This window comes from Camelina sativa, chromosome 13, assembly GCF_030686135.1.
Source record: "Camelina sativa cultivar CO46 ecotype springtype chromosome 13, ASM3068613v1".
In the NCBI taxonomy this organism is placed as follows: Eukaryota; Viridiplantae; Streptophyta; class Magnoliopsida; order Brassicales; family Brassicaceae; genus Camelina; species Camelina sativa.
This window is the reverse complement of record NC_141892.1, coordinates 8,695,139-8,712,327: the sequence shown is the minus strand read 5'-3', so window position 1 is coordinate 8,712,327 and position 17,189 is coordinate 8,695,139. Positions and strand designations below refer to the sequence as shown.

Here is a 17,189-nt window from a genome sequence, read left to right as displayed (position 1 = left end):
AAAATACATTTTCATGTTTTTTATTTAAAAAAATAGTTTTTAATACACCAAAAAACAATTCTAAACTAATAAACTCAAATATTGAACTTTACCCCTTAAAATTATATACTAAACATAAAATAGAAAATTCAAATCTAAAATAAAAATAAAAATTAATTTAATATATTGTAACTATGTAAAAGAGGACAAAAATAAAAATATTCAAAAATAGATATTTTTGAAAAGAAATATTTAAAAAACGGTAATTCTAATACAAATTCTTGAAAATAAATGATTAATCGGGTTTTTAATCATTGTTTAATTTGATGTTTCTCTTAAATAATTATAATAATAAACGTCATTGGGAAGATTTTGTTTTTCGTATACACTACGAAAGATCACGAAATGCATGTACTAGATGTCTAGATATAGTATTACTTGCGCTACAAAATGTAATTTGATGTGACTCTAGCAGCCGAAGTGGAAATAGTAATATGGTCCAAAATAAATACACAACTTTCTTTTGTTTTCGATGAGAGCACCAAAAGCAAGTGAACGGTTAAGTTTGTGTTGTTGCTTGTGGCATGCTGATCAGGCAATGTAAGACCAACGCGTGATGTGGCGTATTCGATGCTCGTACGATATATATATTTTTTTTTATAACAACATACAAGATCGACTCAAATGAGCCAATTTAAAGGAAAAACGTTGACAAAAGTAGATTGTTGCGGTTCCACTCTATCACGACGCGTCAGCTTGTCCGTCATACCATTCTGTGAACGGGGAATCAAGACTAAAGAAAATGACGAGAATTCATCTTTATCGATCTCAATTTCGTCTAAATATGTCTTGAAAGCGGGTCACTCGGAAGGCGAAGACACCATCTTCACCAGATCAGAACAGTCCGTGAGAAAAACAACATTCTCATTATCCGCTCCTATTATACACCTCGTTACCCAAATTAGGGCTTCCACTTCTGCATGGAGGGATGAAAAACTACGACGAAGGTTAGATATACCCATAGTGGGAAGTTCCCCTTCAGGAGAAGTACAATACTAACATCTGCCAGTGAAAGGATCTGTCGCTTTACAGGAATCATCCACAAAACACCGATAATTATTAACAGGTTCGCGTAAAGCAAAGATAGCATTAGTCATTAGACCAAAAGTCAAATGGGTGCCATCCTGCAGAGGTGTACTATCCTCCTGAGCCGAACAGCAAAGTTTAGCTTCCTCCTCGCTCGTGCGATATTATTATACAAAAATAAAATCAGGTACAACATTAAGTCATATCAGCCCATTAGAGCTTATGTTAGGCCCAGTAAGAATTGTTGTGTCCACTAAATGATTCATGTACGTATTCGGCTATTAGCGCTGGTGTTCGCTCGGATACATCATGTCACTAGATGTTACTTTGTCTCATTTTTGAAATTAGTGTTGCAAAACTTTTAAAACCATAGATCAACGATAACATACAAAAAGAAAGAGACTAGTCGAATAAGCATCTTATTATATTCCCTATATCTGATCATCTAAAAGAATAAAACGAAAGCGAGAAATTGTAGCCGTTAGAAGAGATCTAGAAAGCAGAATGAGAACGTTTGTAGTGTATAACGTGGTGGGTAAACTTGGGACCTGCGAGAGGCATCTTAACACGATCTCCCATATGATTTTAATGAGTTGTCCCAGGCGAAGACCATTGCTAATAAGTCAATAACAAAGATCTCATCTCTTCTTCTATTTCATTATTATCCACTCAAAAACATGTCATTGCCATTTGCCACACATTGTTGATTATATATATTATTACGTGTTTTCTGATCTACTACACTTGGTCGATTTAAAATTATAGTTTGATGCAATAGTAAAAAAAAAAAAAATGTAAACCTAATAAAGGTGTCTTTTTTGTTTTGTTTGTGTGTGTTAGAAACTAGAATAACTAAACTCCCTCTCTCTCTCTCTCTCTCTAAAATACAATGAGATATTGTAGAATTATATAAGTTAATCAATGTGTTATGCAAATATTCTTGTAAAAAGTTATACATTATATAGACGTATGGTGATCAAGTCTCAATAATATATTTTCGGCGTATCATGATATTTAGAACTTTCTTTACTTAGTAGCAATTTCATAACGTTTTTACAACAAAAAACAAACTTTCTAGGATATTTTTTTAATATGGTTAGATATAAATCTTGATAATTTAGTCATGGCATAAGTAGCATTTATGTGTTCACTATTCAGTCATACGAAATTTGATGACATGTGCCTTTTGACTTGAGTGTATTATCCCACTAATTCGAGCCGAACTTTAAGACTTGTGGTGAGCAAGTCGTGACTACTCCTGAGTCCTGAGAGTGGCCCATAATATTATTCAGTCTAGAAATTAATTTTCATGCTTTCTTTTCATTTGATAGTTAACCAAAATATAATTAGAATCCTAAAAAAAAAAATCCAAAATTCGTTTTATATATGAAAAGCCATTGCTAATCTTTTTCCATAATTACAAAATGACAGAAGACAAAAACTTAGAAACAAATATTTTTTCGATATAAATCTTGAAAGAAAAATAAAAAAGAGAAAAAATCCATGTGGGAAAAGGAGAGCAACTTTTCCAGTGTTATTAAAAACACGAAGGTAGCACGAGGAAGCAGCAGCAGCAGCACACTTCTCTAGATCTCTCTCTCTCTCTCTTTGCTGCTATCATCACTACTATCGTCTCCTTCCTAGAGAGGAGAGATCATTCTACAGTTCCAAGAAGAAGATACCATTTCCAAGACTGTAAGCTTTCTTTATCCTTTGCTTCTTTGTCTTCTTTTGGTATTGATTTCAAATCTCTTCTTCTGTTTCTCTTTTATGTACCAACACCGTAAAAGATGCTTGAATGTGTGTTCTTCTTTCCCATTTTCACACATCTCATCTTGGGTCTTCTTCTTTTCTTCACTGGTCAATAAAGATCTGATTTTTATTTAGTTTCTCAGAAACCGGTCAGTATCTTAAAAAGAATGAAGAAAGATTTGATTTTTCAGCTCTTTCTGTTAGTGTAGCTTCTTGAATTCAACTAAAGTTTTCAGATTTGTCAAAGTGTTTCACTTTTAGATTCTTTCCAGCTGACCTTTGTTTCTTGCTATATTTGATTTGATCTACAATGGAACAGTTCCTGTGACTAAGAGCTTTAGATCTGATTCTCTGCAGTTGTGTTGAGAAGAAGAGAAAAATGGGGACTCTGAGTAAAGTGTTATGTCTTGTGCTGCTGTGTTGTGCCGTGGCTGCTGCTGAAGGTACTTTGAAGTACAAGGACCCAAAGCAGCCTTTGGGTGCAAGAATCAGGGATTTGATGAACCGTATGACTCTACAGGAGAAGATTGGTCAGATGGTTCAGATCGAACGCAGCGTCGCAACTCCTGAAGTTATGCAGAAATACTTCATTGGTAAGAAGAAAGAGTTCTGAGGAATTATGTATTGTTAAGTGTTTGATGTGTTGTCTAAATGAGTTTGACACTGTGGGTTGTTTATGGTGTAGGGAGTGTCTTGAGTGGAGGAGGAAGTGTGCCTTCGGAAAAGGCGACTCCTGAAACTTGGGTGAACATGGTCAATGGGATTCAAAAGGCGGCTCTTTCCACTCGCCTTGGAATCCCAATGATCTACGGTATTGATGCTGTTCACGGTCACAACAATGTCTACGGTGCCACCATTTTCCCACACAATGTAGGCCTTGGAGTCACAAGGCAAGTACTTGTCCTAGAAGTGCCTTTACTCTGTTTATGACAATGTCAAAAGGAATTTAATGTATGGCGATGAAACTGAAACAAGTTTATGTTTGTGTATTTTGACTAATGTTTTAGGGATCCTAACCTTCTTAAGAGGATTGGGGAAGCAACCGCGCTTGAAGTTAGAGCGACCGGAATCCCATACGCCTTTGCACCTTGTATTGCAGTAAGTATAATGAAGTTTACAAGTTTGGAATCATTGCAGAAAACTTGTATGCTTAACTAATATTTCTGCAATGGGGATATGGTTTGACAGGTATGTAGGGATCCAAGATGGGGAAGATGCTATGAGAGCTACAGCGAGGATTATAAAATTGTCCAACAAATGACTGAGATTATACCTGGTTTGCAAGGTGACCTTCCTACCAAGCGTAGGGGTGTTCCCTTTGTCGGTGGAAAGTAAGTATCTTCTTGCCTGTTATAAATCCTTTGTGATACTATGTTTTTGTATAATTACTATGAGAAGTTAAAGCTACCTGTATGAATATGCAATTAATACAATAATTCATGTCGACTTGCTTTCTTTTTCAACTAGATTTGGGTAGGATTTGAATTGTTTGATTCAGTCTTTATATTCAAAGTGCTGAAAATTCTTAGGTCATGCTCACGCGTGCTTTCATTTAGAACGCGGCTGTCAATATTACAAATGCAAAGCCTTTCTGGCGATCAGTGACTGGCCACCCCATGTGCTACGTTTTAAGTCTATCGATATAAGGTTCTTAAAGTGTCGTCGTTTGAATTTTCTTCCACTGTAGGACCAGTCACTGTCCAACTTATTAATATCTTTCACATGTGGGGGAGATCAAATGAGCTTATGTCTGACTGAAACTATTAGTATATTGTTTTGACTAAGTATTCATTTCAGTCATAACTTAATCAATCAATTAGTGTACCAACACAAATTCCATTTACTTACGAATTGAGCTTGTGACTGTTACAGGTCAAAAGTCGCGGCTTGTGCTAAACATTTTGTTGGAGATGGAGGTACAGTAAGAGGGATTGACGAGAACAACACAGTGATTGACTCTAAGGGGCTGTTCGGAATTCACATGCCTGCATATTACAACGCTGTGAACAAGGGTGTTGCAACAATCATGGTGTCTTACTCTGCCTGGAACGGTTTGAGAATGCATGCCAACAAGGAACTTGTCACGGGCTTCCTCAAGAACAAGTTGAAGTTCAGAGTAAGAAATAATGATACTTGTGGATGCATTTGATCTTTCTATACATTGGTCCTAAACCCCTTCTTTCTCTTTTGCTGCAGGGTTTTGTCATCTCGGATTGGCAGGGGATTGATAGGATCACGACTCCTCCGCATCTTAACTATTCTTACTCTGTTTACGCGGGAATCAGCGCTGGAATTGACATGGTAGGTCTCAAAAGTGACTCTACCTTAAATATCTTTGGTATGCGCTCCATGGTTATTTAATTGTTGTATGTCTCTTTAATTGCAGATTATGGTGCCGTACAACTACACTGAGTTCATAGACGAAATTAACAGTCAGATACAGAAAAAGCTTATTCCGATAAGCAGGATCGATGACGCTGTGAAGAGAATCTTAAGGGTCAAATTCACAATGGGACTCTTTGAGGAACCACTGGCTGATCTCAGCTTTGCCAACCAGCTTGGTAGTAAGGTCTGTTATGTTTGACCTATGTTAAGCTACTGTACCAATCATTACAAAATCATCAGTATGAAACTGAATAAAACACTTGAACAGGAACACAGGGAACTAGCTCGTGAAGCCGTGAGGAAATCTCTAGTGCTGCTCAAGAATGGTAAGAAAGGGGCTAAACCGCTGCTTCCTCTGCCTAAGAAAACAGGGAAAATCCTTGTTGCGGGAACACATGCTGATAACTTGGGATATCAATGTGGTGGTTGGACTATCACCTGGCAAGGACTTAAAGGCAACGACCACACTGTTGGTATGTTTACTCAAAAACTTCCGTTTCACCTTTTTTGGCTCGATTGCAACAACATCATTAGCTAGGTCTGCCCACCCATAGTACGAGTACGAGCTAATACCATAGATGTATACATTCTTGACTTTGGTTTAATTACTTACAGGTACAACGATCCTTGCTGCTGTTAAGAGCACAGTGGCTCCAACTACACAAGTCGTCTACAGTGAAAATCCTGATGCGAACTTCGTCAAGTCCGGTAAATTTGACTATGCCATTGTGGTTGTTGGCGAGCCACCTTATGCTGAAATGTTTGGGGACAGCACGAACCTGACCATAAGTGATCCTGGTCCAAGCACAATCGGGAACGTGTGTGGATCCATGAAGTGTGTCGTGGTTGTGGTCTCTGGCCGTCCCGTGGTGATTCAGCCTTATGTTTCGACCATAGATGCCCTTGTGGCGGCTTGGCTTCCGGGAACAGAAGGTCAAGGAGTGGCTGATGCTCTCTTTGGTGATTATGGGTTCACTGGAAAGTTGGCTAGGACATGGTTTAAGTCAGTGAAGCAGCTACCGATGAATGTTGGCGATCTGCATTACGACCCGTTGTACCCCTTCGGTTTCGGCTTGACCACAAAACCATACAAAATGTAGACTCATTTGTAGTTATTCAGCAAGGAAGAGAAAAAATATTGAGGGACACGAGAAAAATAATTTCGATGAACAATTTTGTGGGTTTGTAAAGCTCATATTAAAGTTGAACTTTGAGATTGTCTGTCTACAAAGCTAGTGTGTTATAAGAATCGATCAATTCGGTCCAGCTTTTGTTGTTTGCCCTTATGAATCTTACCACTTAATGAGATAGTCAACACTTGGGTAATGGATATGGATATGTCTTAAACCCAAGGTGTGAGACAATGCCACATGCAGGGGCGTGTCCAGACATATGCAGGCGTGTATTTGACTATTTGCAAAGGGACAATGACAAATTTAACAGAAAGAAGAAGAATAAAAGACTTGCAAGAAAATTTTTCATCTAAAAGAGATGAAACTTTTGAAGTGTAAGTAAGTCCAACTTATTTTAAAAACAAACATACTTCAACGAAAACAACTCAACAAGTAAATATGTATTTGGACAATATATATAAAATTTTTTGTTACTTTCTTTAGCTATTTGAATGAAATTAGTCACTAAGATTTTATTTTATTATATTTATTTGAAAAGGGAGAGAATCTCTGAATCTGATTTGCTTTTTTGATGTTTCTAGTCACGGAATGGTATCACACGTCTCTTCATAAACTCACAAGCATAACAAGTTAACAACCCAAGTACAAGGCATATAGACAAAACCTCAACCTCAGAACGTTCCTGTCTCAGTCGAAACAACAACAAAAAATCTCAACCTCTTATTGTTGCTTGTCTCACTCGAAATATTGTAATATTCATCGTTGTTGTCGTCATTATATCGCTTGATCGTCTTCTCCTTCTCAACTGGTTAATCAAGTCATCTGCAGGTGTCGAGAGTGTAATAGAGGTATAAGATGGGGAGTTTGAGTTACTTGCTACAGACGTTAGGACTTCTGCTACTCTGTTGTGCCGTGGCAGCTAATAAAGTACCACTCACGAACGCCAAGTATAAGAACCCAAAAGAGCCATTGGGGGTCAGGATCAAGAACCTAATGAGCCGTATGACACTTGAAGAGAAAATCGGGCAGATGATTCAGGTGAAACGAGCCAATGCCACAGCCGAAGTCATTAAAAAGTACTTCATTGGTATGACTCTGGACCGTCGCAACGTTATAAAAACTTACACGAATACTCAACTGTCTCAATCATGTTTGTAGGAAGTGTGTTTAGTGGGGGAGGGAGTGTGCCGAAGCCAAATGCCAGTCCTGAAGCTTGGGTGGACATGGTGAATGAGATCCAAAAGAAAGCGCTTTCGACTCGCTTAGGGATTCCCATAATTTACGGGATCGATGCTGTTCATGGTCACAACAACGTGTACAACGCCACCATTTTCCCGCATAACATAGGCCTCGGAGTCACCAGGCAAGTTCTTATAGAGAATCCCATTCCAAATGAATAGATAAGACCCAAAAGGTTGTTTCTTTACTGTTGCATTCATCTGTTAGGGACCCTGGCCTTGTGAAGAGAATTGGTGAAGCAACTGCGCTTGAAGTTAGAGCAACAGGAATCCAATATGTCTTTGCTCCATGTATTGCGGTAAGTAAAATCTGATCTAAAACAACAGCAGAAACATAGTTGTTGTAATTAATCACTTTGAGCAGGTGTGTAGGGACCCTAGATGGGGAAGATGCTATGAGAGCTATAGTGAGGATCACAGAATAGTTCAACAGATGACTGAGATCATACCCGGTTTGCAAGGTGACCTTCCTACCAATCAAAAGGGTGTTCCTTTCGTCGCTGGAAAGTAAGTATATATACTTTAATGGATATCTAGAGAAGCAAAAATTGATGGAGTCAAATAGATAACTGGGAAAACTTACAGGACCAAAGTCGCAGCCTGTGCTAAACACTTTGTTGGAGATGGAGGTACATTGAGAGGTATGAACGCAAACAACACGGTTACTAGCTCAAATGGTTTGTTCGGCATTCACATGCCGGCTTATTATGATGCGGTAAACAAGGGAGTTGCAACAGTTATGGTTTCCTACTCGTCCTTGAACGGGTTGAAAATGCATGCCAATAAGAAACTTATCACGGGTTTCCTCAAGAACAAGCTCAAGTTCAGGGTAACTTATTAGTTTCATCATAAAAAAAAAAATCTATCTTAAGCAAAGCAGAAAAATGAGAAAGATTTTAAATTCTCTTTGCAGGGCATTGTCATCTCGGATTATCTAGGTGTTGATCAGATCACCACACCTCTTGGTGCTAACTATTCACACTCGATTAATGCTGCAATCACTGCTGGACTCGATATGGTCAGTCTCGAAAATGGTTCTTAAGTATTAAAGATATTAAAAATACTTGATGTGATGTGACTAAAACCATCCAATGCAGATCATGGGTTCATCAAACTTGACCGAGTTAATCGACGAACTAACAAGTCAGGTGAAGCGAAAACTCATCCCGATGAGCAGAATCGACGATGCAGTGAAGAGAATCTTGAGAGTCAAATTCACAATGGGGCTTGTTGGTGCGGAATTTAGCACCCCAACATACCGATCTAAACCAGAAAGATAATTCAATTGCTTAACCGGGAATCCGGTTAGGATTCTTTTAATAGTTACATCAGGTCTGTTCGGAAGGAGGCGGTCCAGCCCAAAGAATAGCCGACTTCCCGATTCGTCAAGCGGCCAATGTGAAGTAAAGGAGCAACTTTCCTTAGTTCAGTTCGACCTGGAAGGAAAGTGAATAGTATTTTGTAATACTAGAGAAAGTATAAAAGGGGAGGAAACTCCATCATTGTAATCATCCAGCAATTAATAGAATCACCTAGTTCTTCTTTGTTTTTGAGAGAAAACTCTAAATCCTCTTTTAATTTTAAGCTTAGATCGAATTTCTTGAGAGATTACTTCCTTGAATTTGTTTCTCTCACTAAACAAATTCATTGTGGAAACCTAGTTTCTACAGGGCTCTTTGAAGATCCTATGGCTGATCATAGCTTGACCAGCCAGCTTGGTAGCAAGGTATGTAATGTAAGATAACAAAACACCAATTTTGAAACTAGAGAACCCAAACTTAACATTGAACAAACTCAACAGGAACACAGAGAACTGGCAAGGGAAGCAGTAAGGAAATCTCTGGTGTTGTTGAAGAATGGTGAAAATGCAGATAAGCCATTGCTTCCTCTGCCAAAGAAGACCAACAAGATCTTAGTTGCAGGAACACACGCTGATAACTTGGGATACCAATGTGGAGGCTGGACAATCTCATGGCAAGGCCTCAGTGGCAACAACCTCACCATTGGTAAACACATACATACTTGTCCTCACTCCATATTAGGGTTTCTCAAATTCACCAATAGTGACTCAAGATTCACTCTCATAGGCATTTGTTACTTGTGAAGAACATTTTACCAATCAGAAATTGAATTCGCAGGAACAACGATCTTTTATTTGGACGTTTAATATATCATGTTATTTTATTGAAAGAAAAATACCTTGTTTATTTAATTTTATCATAAAAAACCTTGGTTTATATAACGGTTGGTGAATTCGTATAAACGAGTTAACAACCATCAATGGACGTTACCAAATTTTAACGATGTTAAATCTTAGCGTCCACATGTTTTATAGTATATATACCATTTAGTTTAAAAATTAATGATTTTATTACGGTGGTCTGTTGGTGATGGGTGAACACTGATTAATCCTCAAACCCAGGTTCAAATCCCATAAAACACGGTTATTTTTTTAATTTTTATATTTTTTTAAATTTATATTTTTTTAAACCAGACCACATCTTCTCCGCCGTTGGCCGACATTTGCATCTCCCGTCCCACAGCCTCTCCGCCGCCATTTCTTCTTCCTGAGAGATGGTGAACAAGCATCACGAATAATCGAATTCAAGTAAGAATTAGTCTTCGAACGGGTTCTTCTAGCAACATAAGTAGTCATATCCATGGCTAAAGAAGAGAAGAGAGAAATTGAAAACCCTAGAAGAGTGGATTTGGTGAAGGAGGTAGAAAATTGAAGAAGCTAGAAGAGTGGATTTGGTGAAGGAGGAAGAAGATTGAAGAAGCTAGAAGAGTGTATTTGGTAAAGGAGGAAGAAGACTGAAGAAGCTCATGATGGGTTCTTGACCAATGTTGGAGAATATGTGGTCAGGGCTGGCAGCGCTAGGGTTTTCTGCGAAGAAGGAAGGAAAGTTAAAAAATAAAAAGTTTTAGAAAATTGGCGTATGGTGGGTGTTGATCCCGGGTTACGTGAAGAAATTAAATGTTACTTGCACCAGCATACCACAACAATATATATTGAAAATAATTCAAAGCCATTAATATATAAAAGAATAAAACGACGAAGGTTAGAATTTCACTCCGTCAAAAATTTTGTAACGTCCGTTGACGGGTGTTAACTCGTTTATACGAATTCACCAACAATTATATAAACCAAAGTTTTTTATGACAAAATTAAATAAACTAAATATTTTTCTTCCAATAAAATAACACGAGGTATTAAACGTTCAAATAAAAAATAGATGGCAGTTTTTTAGGCTTTTTTCCTTTAAAAATGATGATATTTTCTTTATTAAAAAAATAAACTTTTCCTTACACAATATCAATATTTGAAAGATTTTAGATTTTATCAATATTGTTGTATATATGAATCTATGATCTCAATCAGAAGCTTCTTCGTCAAGCTCCAAAGCTTTGAAATATTTACCATCTAAAAGATACGTTCCAATGGAGAGTCGAACTGCCCACAAGTCCTTTGGTTTTCTTGACACGATTCTGCAATAACCATATCAAAAAAAAAGTTACATGATGAGTTCAGAGTCTGAGTGTTGTCCAAAAATTTACTAGGTTGTAAAAACAAATAAGGAATTTGGATGAAGAAGAAGAAGACCTTCCAACATCGCCAGGCTTGACCAAGCCAGAGTTAGCTCTAAGACAAGGCATTGAAGCGGCTGTTTTTATAACTTTGGGGGCTTCTACGATGATGATTGGTGATCCCACTTGGAGCTTCGATTTTGGTCGTGGAGGCTCGTTTGCGGTTTCACAGCATCTCACAATGACTCTTGGCGTGAAAGATCCACTGTACCATACCCCGGATTGCATCTTGGGAAATCTAGTTGAAGAAGCAACGGAGCAAGCCATGGAACAAGCAAGTGTGAGTTTTTTCTTGTGGGTACGAGTGGATAAGTAGACTTCTTTTGTCTTGTAGTAATTGCTTGCAAGCCAGTGGTCACCAATCATCGGTTTTGCCTTGGTTTAATCTTCGGTTTATTTTAATTCCATCGATTGATCATATTTGTATCTGGTCTAAAATTTAACCTGAGGAGCAGACAGTATAATGAACAAGAACCTGTTTCCAACTTTTTCAGCTCATGTTCTTCTATTCAAAAACATGAAGAACATACATAATATGTTACATAACAAAAGGAAGCCAGACGAATTATATTCACCCGAAATTAATATTGTTCAAGGGGCCGGGAGATTAATTATCTAGACAAACAAAACAAAAAAAACTTTATAATCTATACCAAAAAATATTTCTACGATCTGGTCCTTTGGTATCTCTGGCTTGTTTGTGAAGGCTACACACTCTCATTTCTTAGAGTAGGAGAGATATGGATCCTGTGCCATTGTTAGAACATCAGGCCTCTCTGCTTGGTTATATGTTAGACACCGTCGGATCAAATCCTGCAATAAATGCAACAGTGAGAACATGGAGATGGAGATACAGTTTCACGACCATTTAGTACCATTTTTTTACTTAAACCAGGTTTGAGACCGGCATGTCTAGTTTACCTTTGCTTCATTTGATATGGCAGGTCTTGTTACTGGGAACTCAACCTTTTTGGCTTTAATGATTGTGTCTTCTCGTAATATTCGTTCTTGGCTTTGGTCATGTCCAAAGGGTCGCTTCCCAAATAGCATTTGGTAAAACAGAACACCAACCGACCATACATCAACCTGAATGTCAAGACAGTTTAATAACACAAAACTTCTATAACATAATCTCATAAGGATATCACTGACCTTTGATGAGATCATAGGAGTTTGGCTAAGCTCAAAACATTCTGGGGGGAGGTACCTGAATTACATAACCTTGTTAAAAGAGACTTAAAAAGAAAGAGACCATATCAAGGAGACGAAAACTAGATTGCTCACCAGTATGTTCCAGCTCCCTGTGATGTAAGCTCCATACCTTGAGAACCAACATTGTCCTCAACTATCTTGCTTAAACCAAAATCAGTCACTTTTGCTACTCCAAACTCATCAAACAGAACATTCCCGGGCTTCAGATCATAGTGGATTATCTTCTGTGACTTTTTATTCAGATATACAAGGCCATGAACTATTTGCACAATGATAATCCTCGCCTCTTTCTCAGGAAGATTAGGTGTTGCCTTTAAAACAGCATCAAGGTCTTTCCCTGCAAGAAATTCAAAACATAAGAGTGGGAACTAAACTCCAGGATAAGATCCTTGTTTTATCTACGAAGATATCAGAGAATTCTAATTTACCACTACAATATTCCAGAACGGTGCAGAATGTATGCATGTCAATATGAAATTTATCCCACAGACGAACAATGTGGTGATGCACAAGACTTTTATGGATTTCACATTCCCTGTTGGCATGGCGGATATAACTTTGCTTCTTTTCCTCACTCCACTGGGCATTTAAACCATGAAGCTTGCATGCAACATATCTATGATCCACCAAATCATATGCCTGCTTAAAATCCAAATATCAAATGCTTTGCAAAATATTTCTCACATGTAAGAGAATATAGTATATATCAATGTTCTGACCTTGTAGACTTCACTAAATCCGCCTTTACCAAGAAGATTTAGAAGCGCATATCGGCTATTCAAAACTGGGAAATTGTTGAAACGAGAATTATCTTCATCTCGTATGCGCTTCATCTCCCTCATAAGCAGCCCCTTCTCCAATGTGTACCTTTCTCTCTCACGCAAAACAACTTCCTCTTCCTGAAAAGGTAAAATCACTAGATATATGATACCTAACCAGAACCCAATCAACATAGAGGAAACAAGAAGCTGAGGTATACATAAGGAGAAACATACCCGCTTAATACTAGCAAGACGAGACTTGTAAACCTCGTCAGGGATGACATCTTCCTCCTGGGCTCCTGATTCTGTGTCAGTTCCGTCACTCTTATCTACAACCAAATGGAAAAACCAAGGGTGCTAAACATCATAACAATTTGTAGAAGGAAGATATCACAACATACATTACATGAGACTGCGACTTCACTGACAAACTAAGAAGGGTTGAGGTAACATACCACCATTTTGTCGTTTCTTAAGGAGCTTTCTTTGTCTCTCAATAGCCTCCTTGGTTTCCAACAATTGTTTCTTCTCGTTGCAAATTTATAGAAAAATCAAAACAGTTACTTATTGATATTAGTTGAATGAATATCCCTTGGTACACAGCTTAACTTACAAGTTGAGCATTCAGATCTTTCAACATTTGGCCGTCCTCCCATGTCTCAGCTATGATCGTTCCAGTCCTGAAAACACCAGAATAGCCACACAGCTAATGGATTGAATTTTGATCACAAATGAAACTAACTTTGTAACCTAACAGAGGAGAGAGCTGCGGGTTGAAGAGAAACATTAAAAATAATTTTTTTCTAAAACTCTATTCGAGTTGGTTTAATGATTTTACTAGAAAGCAAATCTATATTTGCTATACATGTTTTATTATATCTCCCCGTAAAGTATATTCTCAATACTTGTGATAAATGAGCACATAGATGAAGGATATATTGGATAGATACTAAGACCAAAAGAACATGTATGGAATAATATGGCAGACCTGAGAACACCAACACTGCCCAATCGCAAAGAATCATGTCTGACTTTCGATCTTGCTTCTTGTCGCTCAGTTTTGGAAACAGATATGAGAAGGTCAGAGATTACTTTCGTTGTCTACATCACGAAAAACAAAGGTTCAAAGCTTGCAGTTAGCAAGTGCACTGTTAGCTTACACCAAATAATTCCGCATGATTTGCATAAGATTGTGAAAATTATTCGTATGCACAAGATATTACACCAAATAATAACAGAGAAAAGCAACCATAGAATATCGATAATTGCTTCACTACACTAATGAGAATATTGCTAGAGGGTGTGCAAAAGTTTCTGCCAATTTAAGTATCAAGTTAATATGAAGATACCGAGTTCGTTTTCAAAAACTCGTTCACAATGAGTGATTAAAAAAGGCTATAATGTTGATCCTTATTCCTTACAATTAGGTTCCACATTCAATGCACATAGACCTTATGATAAGGTCCTTATCGGCAATAGATTGCATGTTATTTTTACCTAAATAAATGCTTTATGAAAAGAGCTCACTGGAAATAGAGTATATATGTGATAGACTATGCAAGATCCAAGCTTTCACAGATATTTCAGTTTTCCAGCAACAGCAACATCATTAAATTTAGTGAACATTCTAAGCAAATCAGGAGACTGTCAATGCTTTACCTTTCTCAGGATAGAACTACCATGCTTCTAATGAGGAAACTGTATATTACTCTAAGATTCATTGATAACAATAAAAGTAACCATGCCATAGTGGTGGAAAATTTAACAAAAGATCATAAGAGTTCTCAGTAATTTATATTAGGACGAGGAAATGAAAGTTTGCCTACCTTTTGTTTCCCTTGTTGTTCCTGATCGTTTAGATCTTTTACCTCCTGCATAGATCATTATTAGGATTATTAGCAGGCGAATGGGAACAGGCAAAAATGGTAATAGCATAAGCAGGATTTGTCTAAATCTGAAAGGCATTCACACAATACATTCTCGAGCTTCCGGACAAGGTGCTGATACTCAGAAGAATCTTGTCGAGATTTACACAATTCCTCCTCCAGCACAGCGATTTTTGCACGCAAAGATGTCACGCCTTCCTATTTATAAACAAGCAACAAAGAGTGAATGAAGAAAGATATAACTATGCGGTTTCATTGTAGCAGACTAACAGTCCGTTCACTTCTTATACCCAACTTATAAGATGCAGATAAGTCCCACAAAATTAGACGATTACGAAGTAAAGGACATTAGAGGATAAACTTACATCTTGTGAAGAGCATTCACCATTCCTGTGCTGTCCATCAGGCCTAAAATCCTGAAGAATAAATATTCATCGATAAACTACGTCAGGTTGCCGATATCAATGCAAATCCAGATAAAGATTCTCTTCAATAAATAAGTGAGAAAAGTACTTCTTTCTTGTCCTGCTTAGTTTTTCACATAGGACAGCTTAAAAAGTTTTACTTCAGTTAAGAACATCAAACACATGCCAACATTTTGTCAATGAAATTAAGTCCAGTAAATGTAAATCCTCGATGAACACAAGACTGGTTGCATGTAAGATCAGATGAAGGAAACAATATTAACCTTTTGATCAGAGAGATCCAGTTGACTTGCAGCTGATACTGGTGCAACCAAAAACTGAGATTTTGTGACATCATTATTAGCTTTAGAACCACGCCCTCTGCCTGTTGATGTAGCCCGGCCTCGACCTTGTTTCTTCTTACTTACATCAAGGCCTGTCTTGGAATCAGCATCGTTTTTCCTTCCATCATATGCTGCCTCTTGGAGCTTCAATTCGACAATAGTAGTTAAAAAGAAATACGAGGAAACAAAACTTAACAAGCTGTAACAACACCACATAGAAACCTTATACAATACACACCAGAATTATGCCAAGAAAATCATCAACCAGGTAAAAAAACCTTATACAAACAAGAAAAGCACTACCTCAGCATGATCAACAGCAGCGAAGTTGTTAGACTCTTGAACTTTCTGCCGCTTTTTGGTATTAGCTCGGATTAAGAAATCTCCAGTATTCTGAGGCAGCAACAACGAGAATGAGATCTAGCTAAAAAGGAACTCTGTATCTCTTGTTCAAGAAAGAAATATATATATATATATATATATATATATATATATATATATATATATAGATGAATCTGCAATGCCAAGATATGTAGCCAACATTGCAATAACACTTTGATCAAAAGGCACAAACACATACAAGGGAACTATCTATAGAGGATACGAACATCAACAACAACAAGCAAGTGGGATAAACAATTCAATTACCAACGACGCTTAAGAACCATGGCAAAAAGAAATCGAAATATTTATTACTGAGGTTACCTCGTCGTCGTCTGAATCACTGATAGAGGTCTCGGACAATCCGGGAGGTGTGGAAGTCACGACTTTGACAGCGGCAGAAGCAGATGACCAGACAGAGACCTGCTGCTGCTGATGTGGTGGCTTCGCCAAGGAAGGGGTCTTACCAGTCAAGCGAGCCTCAAGCTTGGCGATTTTGTCGGGCAAAGAGTGATCCGACTGATTAGAAGAATTCGAGGAGAAATGCATCACCATGTCATCCGACATTGCCAAACACACTTGCGGACACTACTTCAACGCACAGCTCACTCGCTAATCTACCCAGATCAGCCAGAGCTCGGGGGGGTAATGGGGGAAATTAGGGTTTTTTTTAAATGGAGAATTAAGGGAATTGAAAGCTAGAATCTGGATTCCAAAGACAAACCCATCAACAAATTTTCATGCTATTTCTGCAAATCCACGTGGAGGAGTTAAAACTTAAATAGGTTTTGGTAAGTTTACATTTACATTCTTTTTTACTTTCTTACCATATAGTGCCATGGATAATAGTTGACCTTGACCAGCAGGGATTTTGATTTCCGTATAATTCGGGATTATCCGATAATATTGAACCGATACACAAAGCAAAAGAGTTGGAAAAATAAAATATACCATTACTTTTAACCATTAATGTTATTGTTTTGTATTTCATACCATTACATGATGAAAATTATCTATTAAATGTATTTTTTCTTTAATTA

General features: G+C 37.6%; 4 protein-coding genes across 8 annotated transcripts; 2 read left to right on the top strand and 2 right to left on the bottom strand.

Annotated features, from left to right (window-relative positions):
* The first annotated feature begins 2,325 nt into the window (after positions 1 to 2,325).
* On the top strand, positions 2,326 to 6,468 carry LOC104738075 (uncharacterized). 5 transcript variants are annotated; one of them, XM_087482295.1, is made up of 10 exons: positions 2,326 to 2,760; positions 3,175 to 3,410; positions 3,503 to 3,707; positions 3,825 to 3,915; positions 4,006 to 4,148; positions 4,690 to 4,933; positions 5,014 to 5,118; positions 5,204 to 5,386; positions 5,471 to 5,675; positions 5,818 to 6,468. In XM_087482295.1, the coding sequence occupies exons 2-10, from the start codon at positions 3,197 to 3,199 to the stop codon at positions 6,300 to 6,302; spliced, it is 1,875 nt and encodes a 624-aa protein (XP_087338421.1). In that variant the 5' UTR covers positions 2,326 to 2,760; positions 3,175 to 3,196; the 3' UTR covers positions 6,303 to 6,468. The 5 variants fall into 5 exon arrangements, with proteins under 5 accessions (XP_087338421.1, XP_087338424.1, XP_087338422.1 ...); XM_087482298.1 differs by having other exon boundaries at positions 2,481 to 2,760; positions 3,159 to 3,410; XM_087482296.1 differs by having other exon boundaries at positions 2,481 to 2,760; positions 3,137 to 3,410.
* Positions 6,469 to 7,190: 722 nt separating this feature from the next.
* On the top strand, positions 7,191 to 8,942 carry LOC104736174 (uncharacterized). Its single transcript, XM_019234531.2, has 7 exons — positions 7,191 to 7,422; positions 7,494 to 7,698; positions 7,782 to 7,872; positions 7,938 to 8,080; positions 8,159 to 8,402; positions 8,487 to 8,591; positions 8,671 to 8,942. Exons 1-7 carry the CDS (start codon positions 7,191 to 7,193, stop codon positions 8,851 to 8,853), a joined length of 1,203 nt encoding a protein of 400 aa, XP_019090076.2. The 3' UTR covers positions 8,854 to 8,942.
* Positions 8,943 to 10,826: 1,884 nt separating this feature from the next.
* Positions 10,827 to 11,527, bottom strand: LOC104736173 (protein CHLORORESPIRATORY REDUCTION 42, chloroplastic-like). The gene is made up of 2 exons (XM_010456107.3): positions 11,178 to 11,527; positions 10,827 to 11,062 (listed from the first exon to the last, which is right to left on the bottom strand). The coding sequence occupies exons 1-2, from the start codon at positions 11,525 to 11,527 to the stop codon at positions 10,948 to 10,950; spliced, it is 465 nt and encodes a 154-aa protein (XP_010454409.1). The 3' UTR covers positions 10,827 to 10,947.
* Positions 11,528 to 11,625: 98 nt separating this feature from the next.
* Positions 11,626 to 16,902, bottom strand: LOC104736172 (serine/threonine-protein kinase TOUSLED). The gene is made up of 16 exons (XM_087481868.1): positions 16,474 to 16,902; positions 16,072 to 16,161; positions 15,709 to 15,912; positions 15,386 to 15,436; positions 15,111 to 15,218; positions 14,961 to 15,005; positions 14,123 to 14,235; positions 13,748 to 13,814; positions 13,590 to 13,659; positions 13,369 to 13,463; positions 13,093 to 13,272; positions 12,802 to 13,012; positions 12,446 to 12,710; positions 12,314 to 12,368; positions 12,083 to 12,247; positions 11,626 to 11,974 (listed from the first exon to the last, which is right to left on the bottom strand). Exons 1-16 carry the CDS (start codon positions 16,714 to 16,716, stop codon positions 11,879 to 11,881), a joined length of 2,058 nt encoding a protein of 685 aa, XP_087337994.1. The 5' UTR covers positions 16,717 to 16,902; the 3' UTR covers positions 11,626 to 11,878.
* Positions 16,903 to 17,189: the final 287 nt, after the last annotated feature.